At 45.7% G+C, this 13,990-nt stretch overlaps 1 protein-coding gene across 13 annotated transcripts in view; it reads right to left on the bottom strand.

The window, feature by feature from the left end:
• The window catches only part of AHCYL1 (adenosylhomocysteinase like 1), a 107,864-nt gene that overhangs the window by 15,448 nt on the left and 78,426 nt on the right, over positions 1-13,990 (bottom strand). For all 13 annotated transcript variants that reach the window (XM_056557916.1, XM_056557914.1, XM_056557915.1 and 10 more), the window contains exons 9-12: positions 5,809-5,872; positions 4,500-4,588; positions 852-922; positions 575-669 (exon numbers count right to left, since the gene is read on the bottom strand). In XM_056557916.1, coding sequence (XP_056413891.1) covers positions 575-669; positions 852-922; positions 4,500-4,588; positions 5,809-5,872 — 319 coding nt within the window. The remainder of the gene's footprint in view (positions 1-574; positions 670-851; positions 923-4,499; positions 4,589-5,808; positions 5,873-13,990) is intronic.

Below are 13,990 nucleotides of genomic sequence, written 5' to 3'. Positions count from 1 at the left end.
CATGATCTATACCTAAAAATCCCAATATTTATATACCATGTTACCTATACAAGTGATGACCACATCCACTTGTCTTATAACTTCAGTGAGTTTCATCACTAAAAACCTTCCATGCTGCCCTGGATCCAATGAGTTTCACTTCTTCCAAAGGCTGCTTTTCTTACTTTAGCTGTGTCTGTGCGCTCCATTTCTGCATAACGTCAGAGGCACACAGAGACAGCTGAAGTAAGAAGAAGGTGGATTACATTCCCCACAACAGCCCCCATTCCATCCCTCCTTACATCACCTGTGTCTGTGTGCCTCCGAATCTATGAAGGTATGGAGCACCATACATGATTGGCAAGGCACCTAACTCGATTGGATGTTTCGTTTTTTTTTACTTGATAACATTTTCTGCTGTTCGGATTTCTGGACAATGCCTTTAAAAGGGTCATTCATAAGACAGTTATATATGCATACTTTTTTGCAGTACATTACTTTTTGCTAGCTATTTAGTATATCACCTGCTAATATTATAAAATACCAATGATATCACAACTATTACTGTTAATGAAAAAAATTATATTGTGCTTACTACATCAATCTCCGTATTAGAGTGTCCCATATTACATACAATGCAACCATTCTTCATACGGTCAAGGTGCTCCCGCATTACGACATTTTTGTTACCTATGGATAAACGTGAAAAAGATCACAAAGTTTAGAGGAAAATAAATGCAAATCTCACCTCTTAAAATCTAGTACGATTTTTTTTTTCCTATTTAGTCAATTTCAATGTTGACTGCATGTCTACCAGTTATGGGATTTCATGGGCTATAACTAAAAATCCCAATATTCATATACCTGGTTACCTGTACAAGTGATGACCACATCCACTTGTCTTATAACTTCATTGAGTTTCATCACACGAAAACCTTCCATGCTGCATTGGAGAGAAAAGTATTGTACTTGAGACCACAGGCAGCCACAGCCCATGAACATACAAAGGGGTATTAATACTCTATGAATACTCAGATTATCATTACATGGGTCGTCTAGTTTTGAAAACCCATTTTTATGTATCCTATGAGGTAGTTAGTAGAGGGGGTCTGTTCAGGATTCTCATCTCTTTACCAGAGTGGAGAAGGGTTACAAAGAGCATTTCTCTCTCTGTGGGACCTATACTGTCCTGCATTGCGTAGACAGTCCACCTATCTGAATGGATACTGTCATTTTCTCCAGTGGTGGCACTGCAGGGAAACTAAAAACTTTCCAAATTTGCCAACAAATTACAGATGATCGCCGATGGTCTCAGGTGGAGAACCTGTTAATGAGCCAGTGGATCCAATGAAGTTTTCATTTTTATCAGCTCTCTCAGGAATGTAACATAGAGTGAGGGGATTTATCCTTCCCAGTGCCAGCTAAAAGTGGCAAAATTGCACAAAACTTTGCACAAGCTCTGTGCAATTTTATTTTAGTGCAAAATGGGAGTTTGCTCAACATTTTTTTTTGTCCAAAGAAGGGAAGGGGCTTGCATAAAAACTTTTTAGCAATTCTGACACTGAGCTAATGCAGGGAATGATAATTCACGCTGTCACGCCCCCTCCATAGGCTTGCATTGAGGGGGCAGAGCCATGACGTCACACGGGGCCGGGCCGTGACGTCACTATGCTCCGTCCCTGTGATCGCTAGTAATCAGACCCGGAGCGAACACGCTCTGGGGGCTGATGCTAACGGGGTGCGGCGTGGAAGATCACGGGGGTCCCCAGCGGCGGGACCCCCGCGGTCAGGCATCTTATCCCCTATCTTTTGGATAGGGGATAAGATGTCTTAGCGCTGGAGTACACCTTTAACTATAAAAAAGGCTTGAATCCTGTGAAATGTTTCAGCCTCAAAATTTTGGATTGGGTAGGAGGCCAACTTGAAGCTTTGGGGCTCTGATGCAAAAGCTATATTTGGGCCCTCTACATTGAAAATTGCAACATCAAGAAGGAAAAAAAGAAATTATGGCAACCAAAGGATCTTACACACACTTACATGCCTGTGTTTGCTATCAATGAGGCTAAAGGGGTACTCCGCTGCTCAGAATTCAGAACAAGATGCCCCTTGGCTGTAAGCGTTCGAAACATTTTGTTCTGAATGCTGAGCAGCAGAGTACCCCTATAATACTGGTTGTCTGAGGAAGGCATTGCTATATGTTACATCAGGCTCTATGATAATGTAGAGGCTGTACGTAATAAATCATATCACAGACGGAAGAAATAGTTTTACCAAAACTTATCATTTCATTACCAATAACAAAAAGATGATAATCGCTAACCAGTGGTGATATGAAAGAAAAACCCTTAGGTTAGAAATGCATGCAGATCCATGTACAAGCTAGAAAAAAACCACATGATTGATGCAGTTGCCCCTATTACATCTTAGCATACAAATGTCACGGCAGGAACCTACCGTGATAGTTAACAGTTAGGTAGATGCCAATGGCTAAATGACAAGGGCAAACCTTAAAGTAATAGTAATTCAACAACCTAATGTGTTTCCCCCAAACAATATACAGGGTTCATCAGGGGTGTATAAATAATAGGGATAACCATATCCCAGCAGTTCTTGCTCTAGATAGAATGTGGATAAATAGAACAGAACACGGTCCGCTGAAGGACCACTCACTCAGATAACCATGGGCCTGTGCTGCTATTGTAATGATGAGATGAAGCAACAGCCGCCTGGGCTACTGGGGACTTGCATCTACACTATGACCGGCCGTGAATGTTCCTGCACAAGAGTATCGTGTTGCTTTAGCTCATCAGAACAATAGCAGCACGGGCCCATGGTTATACGAGTGAGTGGTCCTCCAGCGGACCGTGTTCTGTTCTATTTATCCACAAGAACTGTTGGGATATGGTTATCCCTATTATTTATACATCCCTGATGAACCCTGTATATTGTTGGGGGAAACACGTTGGGTTGTTGAATCGCTATTATTTTAAGGTTTGCCCCTGTCATTTAGCCATTGGCCTCTACCTAACTGTTAACTATCACGGAAGGTTCCTGCCATGACATTTATATGCTAAGACGTAATGGGGCAGCTTCATCAATCTTGTGTTTTTTTTCTAGCTTGGATCTGCATGCGTTTCTAACCTAAGGGTTTTTCTATCTTGTTCATGGATCTGCATGTGTTTCTAACCTAAGGGTTTTTCTTTCATAACACCAATGGTTAGCGATTATCATCTTTTTATTATTGGTAATTAAAAGTTAAGTTTTAGTAATACTATTTCTTCCGTCTGTGATATAAAGGAATTGCCATGTTGAACGCTCTTGGGCACGCAAATCATCAAGACCCGCTACTAATAGCTCCCTTTGAAGCTGTTAGTTAATGATGTTCAAGACGTGTTTGATGGGAGACAAGTCAATAGGCACTACATGCAAGTTGCTCACAGTAGCACAAGCAACATGGCTTGGTGCTGCCTGGTTCCATGACTAAACCAATGTAAGGCTGTTAAAGTACCTTGAATTTAGACTAGAGGGGTCTGGCTACCATCCATTATGCCGCTCCACACCATAATCTTGGTAGTAGAACCGTTTTGAAGTTCCCTTAAGAAGGCCTATCATGGCATTGGCCATGTGATCACTCTAGACAAATATCCAGCTACCATTGCCTCTGAGAAAAAGGGGGACTCTCTGAAAAGGATAGACCTCTATTCCAACCTCCATTGCCATCTTGCTCTGCAATACGGTCTCTCAGTTTAAGGATTCTGTCCCTCTTATTTTCAACAAGAGGCCATAACTGGCATGTTGATGTAAAGGAGGTATCGTACAATCAGACTGTCCTGACTTGATTTGATTTCTGAGGTTTTTATGCAGCTGAAAAAATGATTGCTTTTGATCTGGCTTTGAAGCCACTGATGGCTCTCCCATATGCCACAAATTGGAGCTAGGGGTTTGAAAGTTTGATTATTTAAAGATCTTAGTGCCACCTTCTACTCCTCAATTTGCATAAGGTTGCATTCACACCAAGTTTCCGGTATCTGGCTGGAAAATATAAAAACCAGGCACTCACATATCCCAGCTGGATTGGTGCCAAATCGCATTCATTTAAATGCGCAGACTGGAGTCACATAGGGACTCCGGTCGGCTCATTTTTGCCCCATATCCAGTTTTGTGGCCGGACTGGTATGCCGTGGTATGCCTCTCCTTCTAGGTGTTGTCATTTCAATGTTGAGGGGTGTATATGGTTTTATTAAAGGTATTTGAAAACTGTAATTCTCCTAAGGGAAGGTGGGGTCATGGAGGATGTTTATACTCTTTGCTGAGAGAAATGTAATTTACATATTATGTATCAGCCTTAAAAATTGTAATTTCCAAGATTAATCCCAGTTTTTCGGTAGCTAGCTATAATAGTGCAACAAGGTATTATAACCCAAAATAGATACAGATCAATTGTATGAAACTGAATAGGCCAGGTTCAACTTTCTAAATATTGGATGTTATTCATATTATTTTGAGTGTTCACTTCTTACCAAGCTTGCAGAGCACAGATAGGGTCAATCTCTGTGACATTCACAATAGCACCTAGTGCCTTTAGAGCTGCACAACATCCTTTTCCAACCTGTACCGGGAAGATAATAAAATAAGTACAGATACATGGGTAAACATATTGCCTAAAAGTCAGACTGAATATACATATGCATTACCACTAAGCATGAATCCTTCCAGGTATGGTTTTCTAGATGCCTTAACTAGAATGAAGAAACTTATATAGAAGAGCAGATCTCTGTAACCCTCAGTTGAGTCCCCTGTCAGGCAGATTGATGGGGTAATAAATGATTTTTGTGCCGTGTAGATAGCGGACTGAATAAAATCTAACACACACTTTGGACACTTAATGTATAAAGGGCTGTTCACATCATGTTTTCCCCTTATGTGCAGTTTTTTTACATCAGCACCCTGTCTAAAAGAAGCATAACATAGCGTTCAGTGGCCCTATTCCCTTCTGTATGTCTGGGCCATTTACTGCATATATATACGATTACTTTTCAGAGCTCAAAAGTCTGGTCACATAAAGTAAATGTGTATGTGCAGGAAATAGGTAGACTTTTCTGTACATCCAGTCTATGTTGCACTTTGTGAGCTTAACAGGAACCTGTCACATTGAAAATGCAGGCCATTGCAGGCATGTTATAGAGAAGGATGAGCTGAGAAGACTGATATCTGTATATTACTTTGTGGGAAAAGATTTAAAAAAACTTGCCATTTATTGATTTAAGCAACTGAACATGACAAATGAATCAACCCACCTAATATAATGTAAACAAGAAGGATAAGAAATAGTCGGCCACTCACCGGTGCTGGTTTGATTAGTCCTTCTTGTTTACAATACATGAACTACTGTACGAAGTCAGAGCACCACCAAGGTTCAATACAGCAGTCCACGCATCCCACCACGTTGCAGTCCTAAGTCAGACTAAGCAGTGCCGATCTTACCTCTTTCTAATGACCACCTAATATAACATAGACTACAGGCATCAACCTCCACTTTTACCTTACACCACTTCTACCCTAGACCCCAGAGTTTATAACATTTACCTATTTCCTTAGATCACAAGGAAATTATTAATTAGTATGAAGTATTAGCATGACATTTTTTGTTGTCTTAACCTGAGCGCATCCTATAGCCAGGTGGTATACATATATGTATTTTTGTCTTTACCTATAACACAAACTTTTTAGTGATAATTTTTTTTTTACACATGTACAATAATAGACTGTTGTCTGTGACTCAGAAGTGTTTCATTGAATAAACTGGATTATGCCTTATACATTACTCACCTCTCCATATCCACACACCACAACCTGCTTTCCACCAAACATAACATCAGTGCTTCTTTTTAATCTGCAATAAACAATAAACAAAAATTTACATTTGTAAAATTACAGTATCCATTTATCTATCTATCTATCTATACATACACATAACATACAGACGAGGCACACAAGACACAACACAGGGATGTGGAATTTCTATCGCCCGACGCCCCGGACTAGCAGTTTTGGGCGCCGGGCAGGTGAATTTGTCCGGCCCTTAGCCCGGCTTCGGGCAAGCAGGGCCGGACCTGACAAGTGCCGTGGCGATCTGCAGTCTGTATGGAGCGGGCACCCGACTCCTGCCCGCTCCATACTCTGCAGCCTGTGTAGCAGAGCAGGGGAGATGAGAAGCTGTGTATGTGTCTTCTCTCCCCTGCTCTGCAGACGTGCGGGGGGAGATGAAGGGGGCGTGGCTTATTTCTCCCCGTGCAGATCTGCGTCCGTTGCCTTCGCTCCCCGCACGTCTGCACGGGGAGACTGTATGCGGCGCTCTGCAGTATGTATGGAGTGGGCTCGGGATTCCTGCCCGCTCCATACTCTGCGGCCCCCGGCTGTTCTCAGTAGCCGGGGGCCGCCGCTAATAGCCAGCATGCGGCGATCGCCGCAGCTGGCTATTAACCCTTTAGATCGCCGCTGTCAAAGCTGACAGCGGCGTCTAAAGGGACATGTGAACGCTCCCTGGTGGGCTAGTGGGGTGGATCGCCCCCCCCGCAGCGCGATCGCAGGGGGGCGATCCACTATGGAGGTAGCCGGAGGACTTACCTCTGCTTCCTCCTGTCCCGGCTCTGTCATTGATAGATCCTGGCTGGACCCGGCTCTATCAATGGATCACAGAGCTCACAGATTAATAGAGTTCAATAGAACTCTATTCATCTGTCTGAGGAATCTAATGATTCCTCATATAAGTGTAATAAAGTGTTAAAAAAAAAATCATAATAAATAAAAGTTTTAATAAAAGTTTGAAAGACACACATTAACCCAGTGGTCTTCAAACTGTGCCCCTCCAGATGTTACAAAACTAAAATTCCCAGCATGCCAGGACAGCCGTTGGCTGTCCGGGCATGCTGGGAGTTGTAGTTTTGCAACATCTGGAGGGCCACAGTTTGAAGACCGCTGCATTAACCCCTTCCATGTTAAAGGTTCAAATCACCCCCTTTACCTATATAAAAACATGTAAACATAATAAAAATAAACCTATTCGTTATCGCTTCGTACGTAATTGTATAACCTATTAAAATATAACATTATGTATCCCGTACGGTAAATGTAAAAAAAAAATACCAAACCACAGATTTGAAATTTTTATAATATCCCATAAAAAAAAGTAAAAAAGCGATTAAAAAGTCAGATGAATACCAAAATGGTACCAATACAAAAAACAGATTATGGCGCAAAAAATGAGCCCTCATACAGCCTGGTATGTGGAAAAAAAATAAAGCTACAGGGGTTAAAAAATGGCAATTAAAAAAAATTTGAAAAAGTCCAGAATTAGTAAAACATGACGTAAACGATACAAATCTGGAATCGCTGTAATCAGGCGCCTAAAGTATAAAACTAACCTGTTACCTCAACCACAAGGTAAATGGCGCAGAAAAGAAAACCACCAAATCTGCAAAATTATCTTTTACTATTTCAATTTCACTTCCCTTAATATATATTTATATATTTTTTGATTCGGAGAATATGTTATTGAAAAATTAAAAGGTGTCATTATAGTAGGTAGTTATCGCTATTATAGGGCGAGGAGGAAAAAACGAGAGCGTAAAAGCGAAAATTGGCCGGACAAGTGGATCGTCATGAGGGACAAGTAGATTTTGCTCCATTTTAGTCCCGTGGACAAGTAGTTTTTTATAAAATTTCCACACCCCTGCAACACAAGACTTCACTGTTCGATGATCAATCAGTTTCTTATCAATGTATTATCTATTATTATTATAATCTATTATCCAAGTACATTGTGAAAGCTCACCTGACAATTACACAGTCAGAACTGAGCTACTGAAGGGCTATTCTGAAATCCACATGAATTTTACAGTACCCCCTTACTGTGTTCTATGTAGAAAATAAAAAGGAGATTTTTATGCTTACCGTAAAATCTCCTTCTCGAAGGATCCATTGGGGGACACAGACCTTGGGGTATATGCTGTTGTTGCTAGGAGACTTGACACTATGGTAACAAAAAAGTTGGCTCCTCCCAGCAGGATATACCCGCCTAAAAAAACAAAAAAGGAGTCACATTGACAAACGAAAGAGGTGACAGAGAGGTAGGTTTGTACAGCCGGCACCACATCCAGCCCATGGAGCAAACTAGGAATGAGATGGAACGGGCTAAAAGGACGGGAGGACGATGTCTCCATTGAGGTGGAAGGCAGAAAACACCTTAGGTAAAAAAAGACAGAACCAGATGAAAAAACAACCTTGTCCTCGTGGATGATCGGGAAGGAAGAGCAGCAAGAGAGAGACACCAACCAGCTCTGAACCCGTCTGATAGAGGCAATTGCAATAAGGAATGCTACCTTCCAGGAAGGAGACCAAGGGAAACCTCCCTGAAATTAAAGAGAATGGAGAGGGCCGAGACCTGACCTTTCAGGGATCAGAGAGCTAATCGTTGCTCCCAGCCCCGACTACAAAAAGGAAAGGAGTCAGGGGAGGGAGAAGACAACTTGAGAAAGACTGAGATTCACACCAAAGAAAAGAAGACCGCCAGGCCCTGAGTATGGTGCGAATCACCAGGGTTGAGAAACCTCTGGCCCTTAGAACTGCGGTTTCAACCGCGATGCCGTCAAAAGCAGCGACAGCAAATTGGGGTGGCACAGGGGACTCAGAGAGAAGGTCTGAACGAAGCGGGAGGCACAGAGGCACGTCATCCAGAAGTCGGATTACGTCGGCGTACCACGGCCTCCGAGGGCAGTCCAAGCCACGAGAATGGCGGGGACGCCCTCAGCTTTGAGCTTCCTCAGAACCAGGAGGAGGAGGAAGAGGAGGGAATAGAGAGGGTAGGGCAAAGCCCGACCAAAGAATCACCAGAGCATCAACGGCCAGAGCCCGAGGGTCCCGGGACTTTGTCACAAGGAGGGGAAGTTTCTGGTTATCATGGGATGCCAAGAGGTCCACGTCTGGAGTGCCTCAGAGGATGCAGATCTCCGCAAATACCTCCCGAGAAGGAACCACTCCCCGGGGTCAGCTGAGGTCTGGCTAAGAAAGTCTGCTTCCCAGTTGTGTACTCCTGGGATGTGAATCGCAGAGATGGCTGGAACTCTGAATGCCGCCCAGAGGAGAATTCTGGATACCTCAGCCATCGTCACAGAGTTGCGAATGCCTCCCTGGCGATTGATGTACGCTACAGCAGTGGAGTCGTCCGACTGGACACGAACCGGACGGCCCTGAAGAAGGATGTCCCAATGTAACGGCAGAGACAGATTGCCCTCAGCTCCAATACTTGATTGGGAGAAGGGCCTCTCGGGGGGACTAAAGGCCCTGGACCGTCCGGTCCCGGAAAACACCCCCCCAACCCGAAGGGCTGGCATCTGTCATAATGACCCGCCAGTGGAGGCGCAGGAAGGATCGCCCCTGAAGAAATGGGAGCGAAGCCACCACAGAAAGGACCTGCGAGACGTCCGAGGATGGACAATCCTGCGATCGAGAGACAAGGAGACCTGTCCCACCGGGACATAATCACCAGGTGAAGGGGTCGGAAATGAAACTGAGCCAACGGAACGGTCTCCATGTCCGCCACCATCCGACCCAGGACTTCCATGCAAAAGCGAATGGAACCCGGGTGGGGTACCGAAGGGAACGAACCCAGACAAGAGAGTCAGCCGCTTGTCCGGCATGAGCCAAATCCGGGCAGATGTCGTGTCGAACTGGAGGCCCAAAAATTCCAGAGACTGGGTGGGAGAGAGGTTAGACTTTGACCATTGACCATCAATCCGAAACGAGAGAAGACCTGAAGGGTGAGGGTGAGACATTCCAGATTCTGGGCTCTGGTTGGAGCCTTGATCCGGAGGTCATCCAAGAAGGAATCACTGAGACACCTCTGGTCCGCAGAAGGCCGATCACCGATGCCAAGACCTTGGTGAAAACCCTCTGAGTAGAGGCCAGACCAAAGGGAAGAGCCACAAACTGAAAATGGCCTTCCGGGAAGCAAAGCGGAGGTACTTTTGGTGCCCTGGGAAAATCAAAACATGGAGGTAAGCCTCCTTGATGTCCACTGAAGAAAGGAACTCCTCTAGATCCATGGTCGCCACGGCCGAATGGAGAGACTCCATGCGGAAAAGGTGAAAAAGAAGCTGGTTGAGGCGCTTCAGATCCAAGATCGGGAGTACAGAACCTCGTTTCTTGGGGACCACGAAGAGGTTGGAATAAAAATCTTGAAAACATTCAATGAGAGGAACCGGAACAATGACTCCCTGAATGAGGAGTGACTGGAGCGCACCCTGAAAAGCTCTGTCCAGAGAGGGGGACTGGGGGGCTCGGGAGAGAAAAAAGTGATCCCAGGCAGGGATGCCAACTCGATCCGGTAACCATTGGACACCACGTCCCTAACCCAGGAGTCTGGCACATTGCGCGGACCAGACCTCTCGGAAGAGGAAGAGACGACCTCCCACCTGAGAAAAATCTGCGGGTTGGGGAGTCCAATCAGGCGGAAGGTATTTGCAAGTGCCCGTTTTTGGCCGCAAAACGGCCGGAACGGTTGTCCGTTTTTAGGATGGACGGGCCTGGAAGGAGGGGGCTGGCTTGCTCCGCGAAGGCGCCTGCCAGGGCCCTTATTGGCACTGAAGGTATGAAAGGACCAACCAGAGGTTGGCTTGGTACGGGAAGCAGGACTGCAAGCTTAATTTTGGAGGTAATGAGGAACTACCCCCCTCCGCCGCCTCTGAGATGATTTCATCTAGCCGCTACCAGATAAGGGCAGCACAGCGGACCACGTCAGGCAGGGGTAGGGTAGCCGCCTTGATAGGCGGGAGACTGGAGGGACCACCGTAGGAGAGGAGGTCCACCGGGTAATGAGGTCCTTGGCAAAAGGATAATGCACTTGAACCTTCTTTGTATCTTGAAACTTCTTGTCAGGATGCCTCCAGGCAGACTCCTGTAGAGCTTCAAATGCAGCATGAGAGCTGAACACCTTGAGTGCCGGACGGGCACGGAGAAAGGAAACTTCTGGAGCTACGTCCGAAGTTCCTGGGTCCTCTAGGTGAAGGAGTCCACCGTGTCAGTCCCGTCTGTTCGGTCCTCTGAAGCAGAGGCAGAATCAGAAGCCTCATCTACGAGTTCTCCAAGAGCGTGAGAACGGGTGGAGGAAGCCTTTGAGGAGGGAGAAGCTGACCTGGTATGCGGTTCTGGAGATCCAGAGTGGCAACCAGGGGAGCGTCCGCTTGAGGGAGACCGGAGCAGAGGGGCGATACTAGTGAGGGGAGCGCCTGTGTCTGCTAGAAGACTCTGTAGATGTCAGAGGAATTACCACTCTGTAGAGTGAGAGGAATTACCCCTATTACGCTTGTGAGAGCGTTTAGCATAGGGGGAGTGAGAGAGGGTCTCCCTTCACGGTTGGTGTAAGGAGGACCTCTCCAAGGCAGTCACCACAGAACGTGAGACTTGCGCCAAGTCTGAAATAGACTGGGAGAGGGAGGATACCCGACCTGGAGGATAGCTGAGTCCGCCGGGTCTGGAGAAGCATCCTGGGGGGGGTGGTCAGTGGTTTCAGTGGTGCAGACGGAACAAGCAGGTTCAGCAGAACCAGACATTGTAGAATAGCAGCCCTTGCAAGTATAATAGATGACTAGGGTCTCTGGCACCTGTCTAAAAGGAGCATATCAAAAAAAGAAACAGCCTCACTCAGAGTCTGGGTTCCCAGCGAGGTAGCTGCTATAAAGAGAACATAAGGAGTTAAGTTACTGACTGTTCAATGGAAATGCAGTTTATAGAAGGCCATGACGGTCGCTCCTCTCACTGCTATAAGGAGAAAGCCGGTCGTAGCTGAGAAGAGAGAGAGACAGGGGGGTTGGAATGCAAAACCAAGTAGAGAGGGGTTGGTCTAGGAAAAGGCGCCTCTCATTGGTCCTAGAAGTTCTCTGCACGTACATAGCGCTGATCAGCAGAGAGTGTGCGCCCACACTTCATATAGTGAAATCCTGCCAGCCGTGAGTGAGCCGTCGGCAGCGCTCCACCGTCGAAGTGAAAATAAAAGCCCGCTGAAATGCCGATGTCAGCATAGACAACGTTGGGAGAAGAAAAAGAAGGGCACAGTCCTACACCACTGATATACAGTCCAACACCACTGATAGTGAGTGTTCCAGTCCTACACCACTGACATAAGAGGGTTCCCCACATCCAGGGATGAGGGAGCTAAAGGAAAAAGGAGTGGGCTGAAACTAGGGGGTCTCCAGAGGCTGAAACCCTAAAACCTGAAAGAACAGGGGGGGAAAATACTCACCTTTTGTCAGAAGAACTTACCTAATGAAGTTTTCCTAATGAAGTCTTCAGCCAGCTTTTAGTCCCCTGCATCATGCCGGGCTGTAACAGCGAGACGAGCAGGGAAAAGTGGGGGACCCAGACCAATGAGGTGCAACCCCAGGCGCTGACCGTTGGCGAGAGGGGGTTGACAGTACATCCACGATGTCTGTGCCCCCTCAATCGCAAATTGGGAAATCAGTGAACGCTATGTTCCTGAGTCCCCACCTGAAAACCAGGAAAAGGGAAAGAAAAATCTAACTAAACATCCCTAATCTTAAAAAAGAAATTACCAGGTCGGGAGAACACCAGACCAGTGTCTATCTCCTGCAGACACTACGCTAAAACTGATTACCTCAGGCTCTGTAGGGAGGTATATCCTGCTGGGAGGAGCCAACTTTTTTTGTTACTATAGTGTCAAGTCTCCTAGCAACAACAGCATATACTCCCAAGGTCTGTGTCCCCCAATGGAGCCGATAGAGAAAAATCCTTGAACAGTACAACAGACTTGAAAGTATCTGTGGCCCACTGTTTCACCTGCTCCGGGCCTCTACAGTATAGACTGGCACGTAGTGACATCCATCAAGAACCTGAATTACAGCCAGTCGTGTTCATGATGTCTCAATAGACATCACATCACTAGCCAATACTTAAGCAAAGCAGAGCAGTGTGCCACAGCAAGAAACAGGTTTTTGTTTTCTTTCACTTAGTTTGTGAATTTCATAGAAAACAACACATCAAAGTCAGCACAATTTTTGTTAGTGTATCTCCAATGTTATCCTCCCATATGATCTTCAGAACAAGGATGAAAAACGAAACAGCAAGTTGGATAATTGGACTAAGGCAACTGTATATAGCATTTTACAGATTTCATGCACGGGCCTTATTAATCAGAATACGACCTGTACTAAAAACTCATTGTCTATGTATATTATGTGCAGAAAGGCCATATATCTACCTTTGAACTCTTTTACAGATTATATAGCTGTACAACTAGTTTAGTTTAGAGCTCTCTGCTGACATCTCTGTCCATTTTAGGAACTGTCCAGAGCAGCATATGCTTGCTATGGGGATTTTCTCCTAATCTGGACAGTTCTTAAAATGGACAGAGATGTCAGCAGAGAGCATTGTGCTCATTATATCAGCAGAGAGCTCTGTGTTCCAAAAAGAAAATAATTTCCTCTGTAGTATTCAGCAGCTATGAAGTACTGGATGGATTAAGATTTCTTAATAGAAGTAATTTACAAATTTGTTTAACTTTCTGGCACCAGTTGATTTAAAAAAAAAAAAGTTTTCCACCGGAGTACCCCTTTAACCCCTTAAGGACGCAGGACGTAAATGTACGTCCTGGTGAGGTGGTACTTAACGCACCAGGACGTACATTTACGTCCTAAGCATAACCGCGGGCATCGGAGCGATGCCAGTGTCATGCGCGGCTGATCCCGGCTGCTGATCGCAGCCAGGGACCCGCCGGCAATGGCCGACGCCCGCGATCTCGCGGGCGTCCGCCATTAACCCCTCAGGTGCCGGGATCAATACAGATCCCGGCATCTGCGGAAGTTCGCGATTTAAATGAACGATCGGATCGCCCGCAGCGCTGCTGCGGGGATCCGATCATTCATAACGCCGCACAGAGGTCCCCTCTCCTTCCTCCGTGCGGCTCCCGGCGTCTCCTGCTCTGGTCTGTGATCGAGCA

The sequence above is a fragment of the Hyla sarda genome, chromosome 2, assembly GCF_029499605.1.
Source record: "Hyla sarda isolate aHylSar1 chromosome 2, aHylSar1.hap1, whole genome shotgun sequence".
In the NCBI taxonomy this organism is placed as follows: domain Eukaryota; kingdom Metazoa; phylum Chordata; class Amphibia; order Anura; family Hylidae; genus Hyla; species Hyla sarda.
The sequence above is the reverse complement of the archived record's forward strand: the minus strand, read 5'-3'. Positions and strand labels throughout refer to the sequence as shown.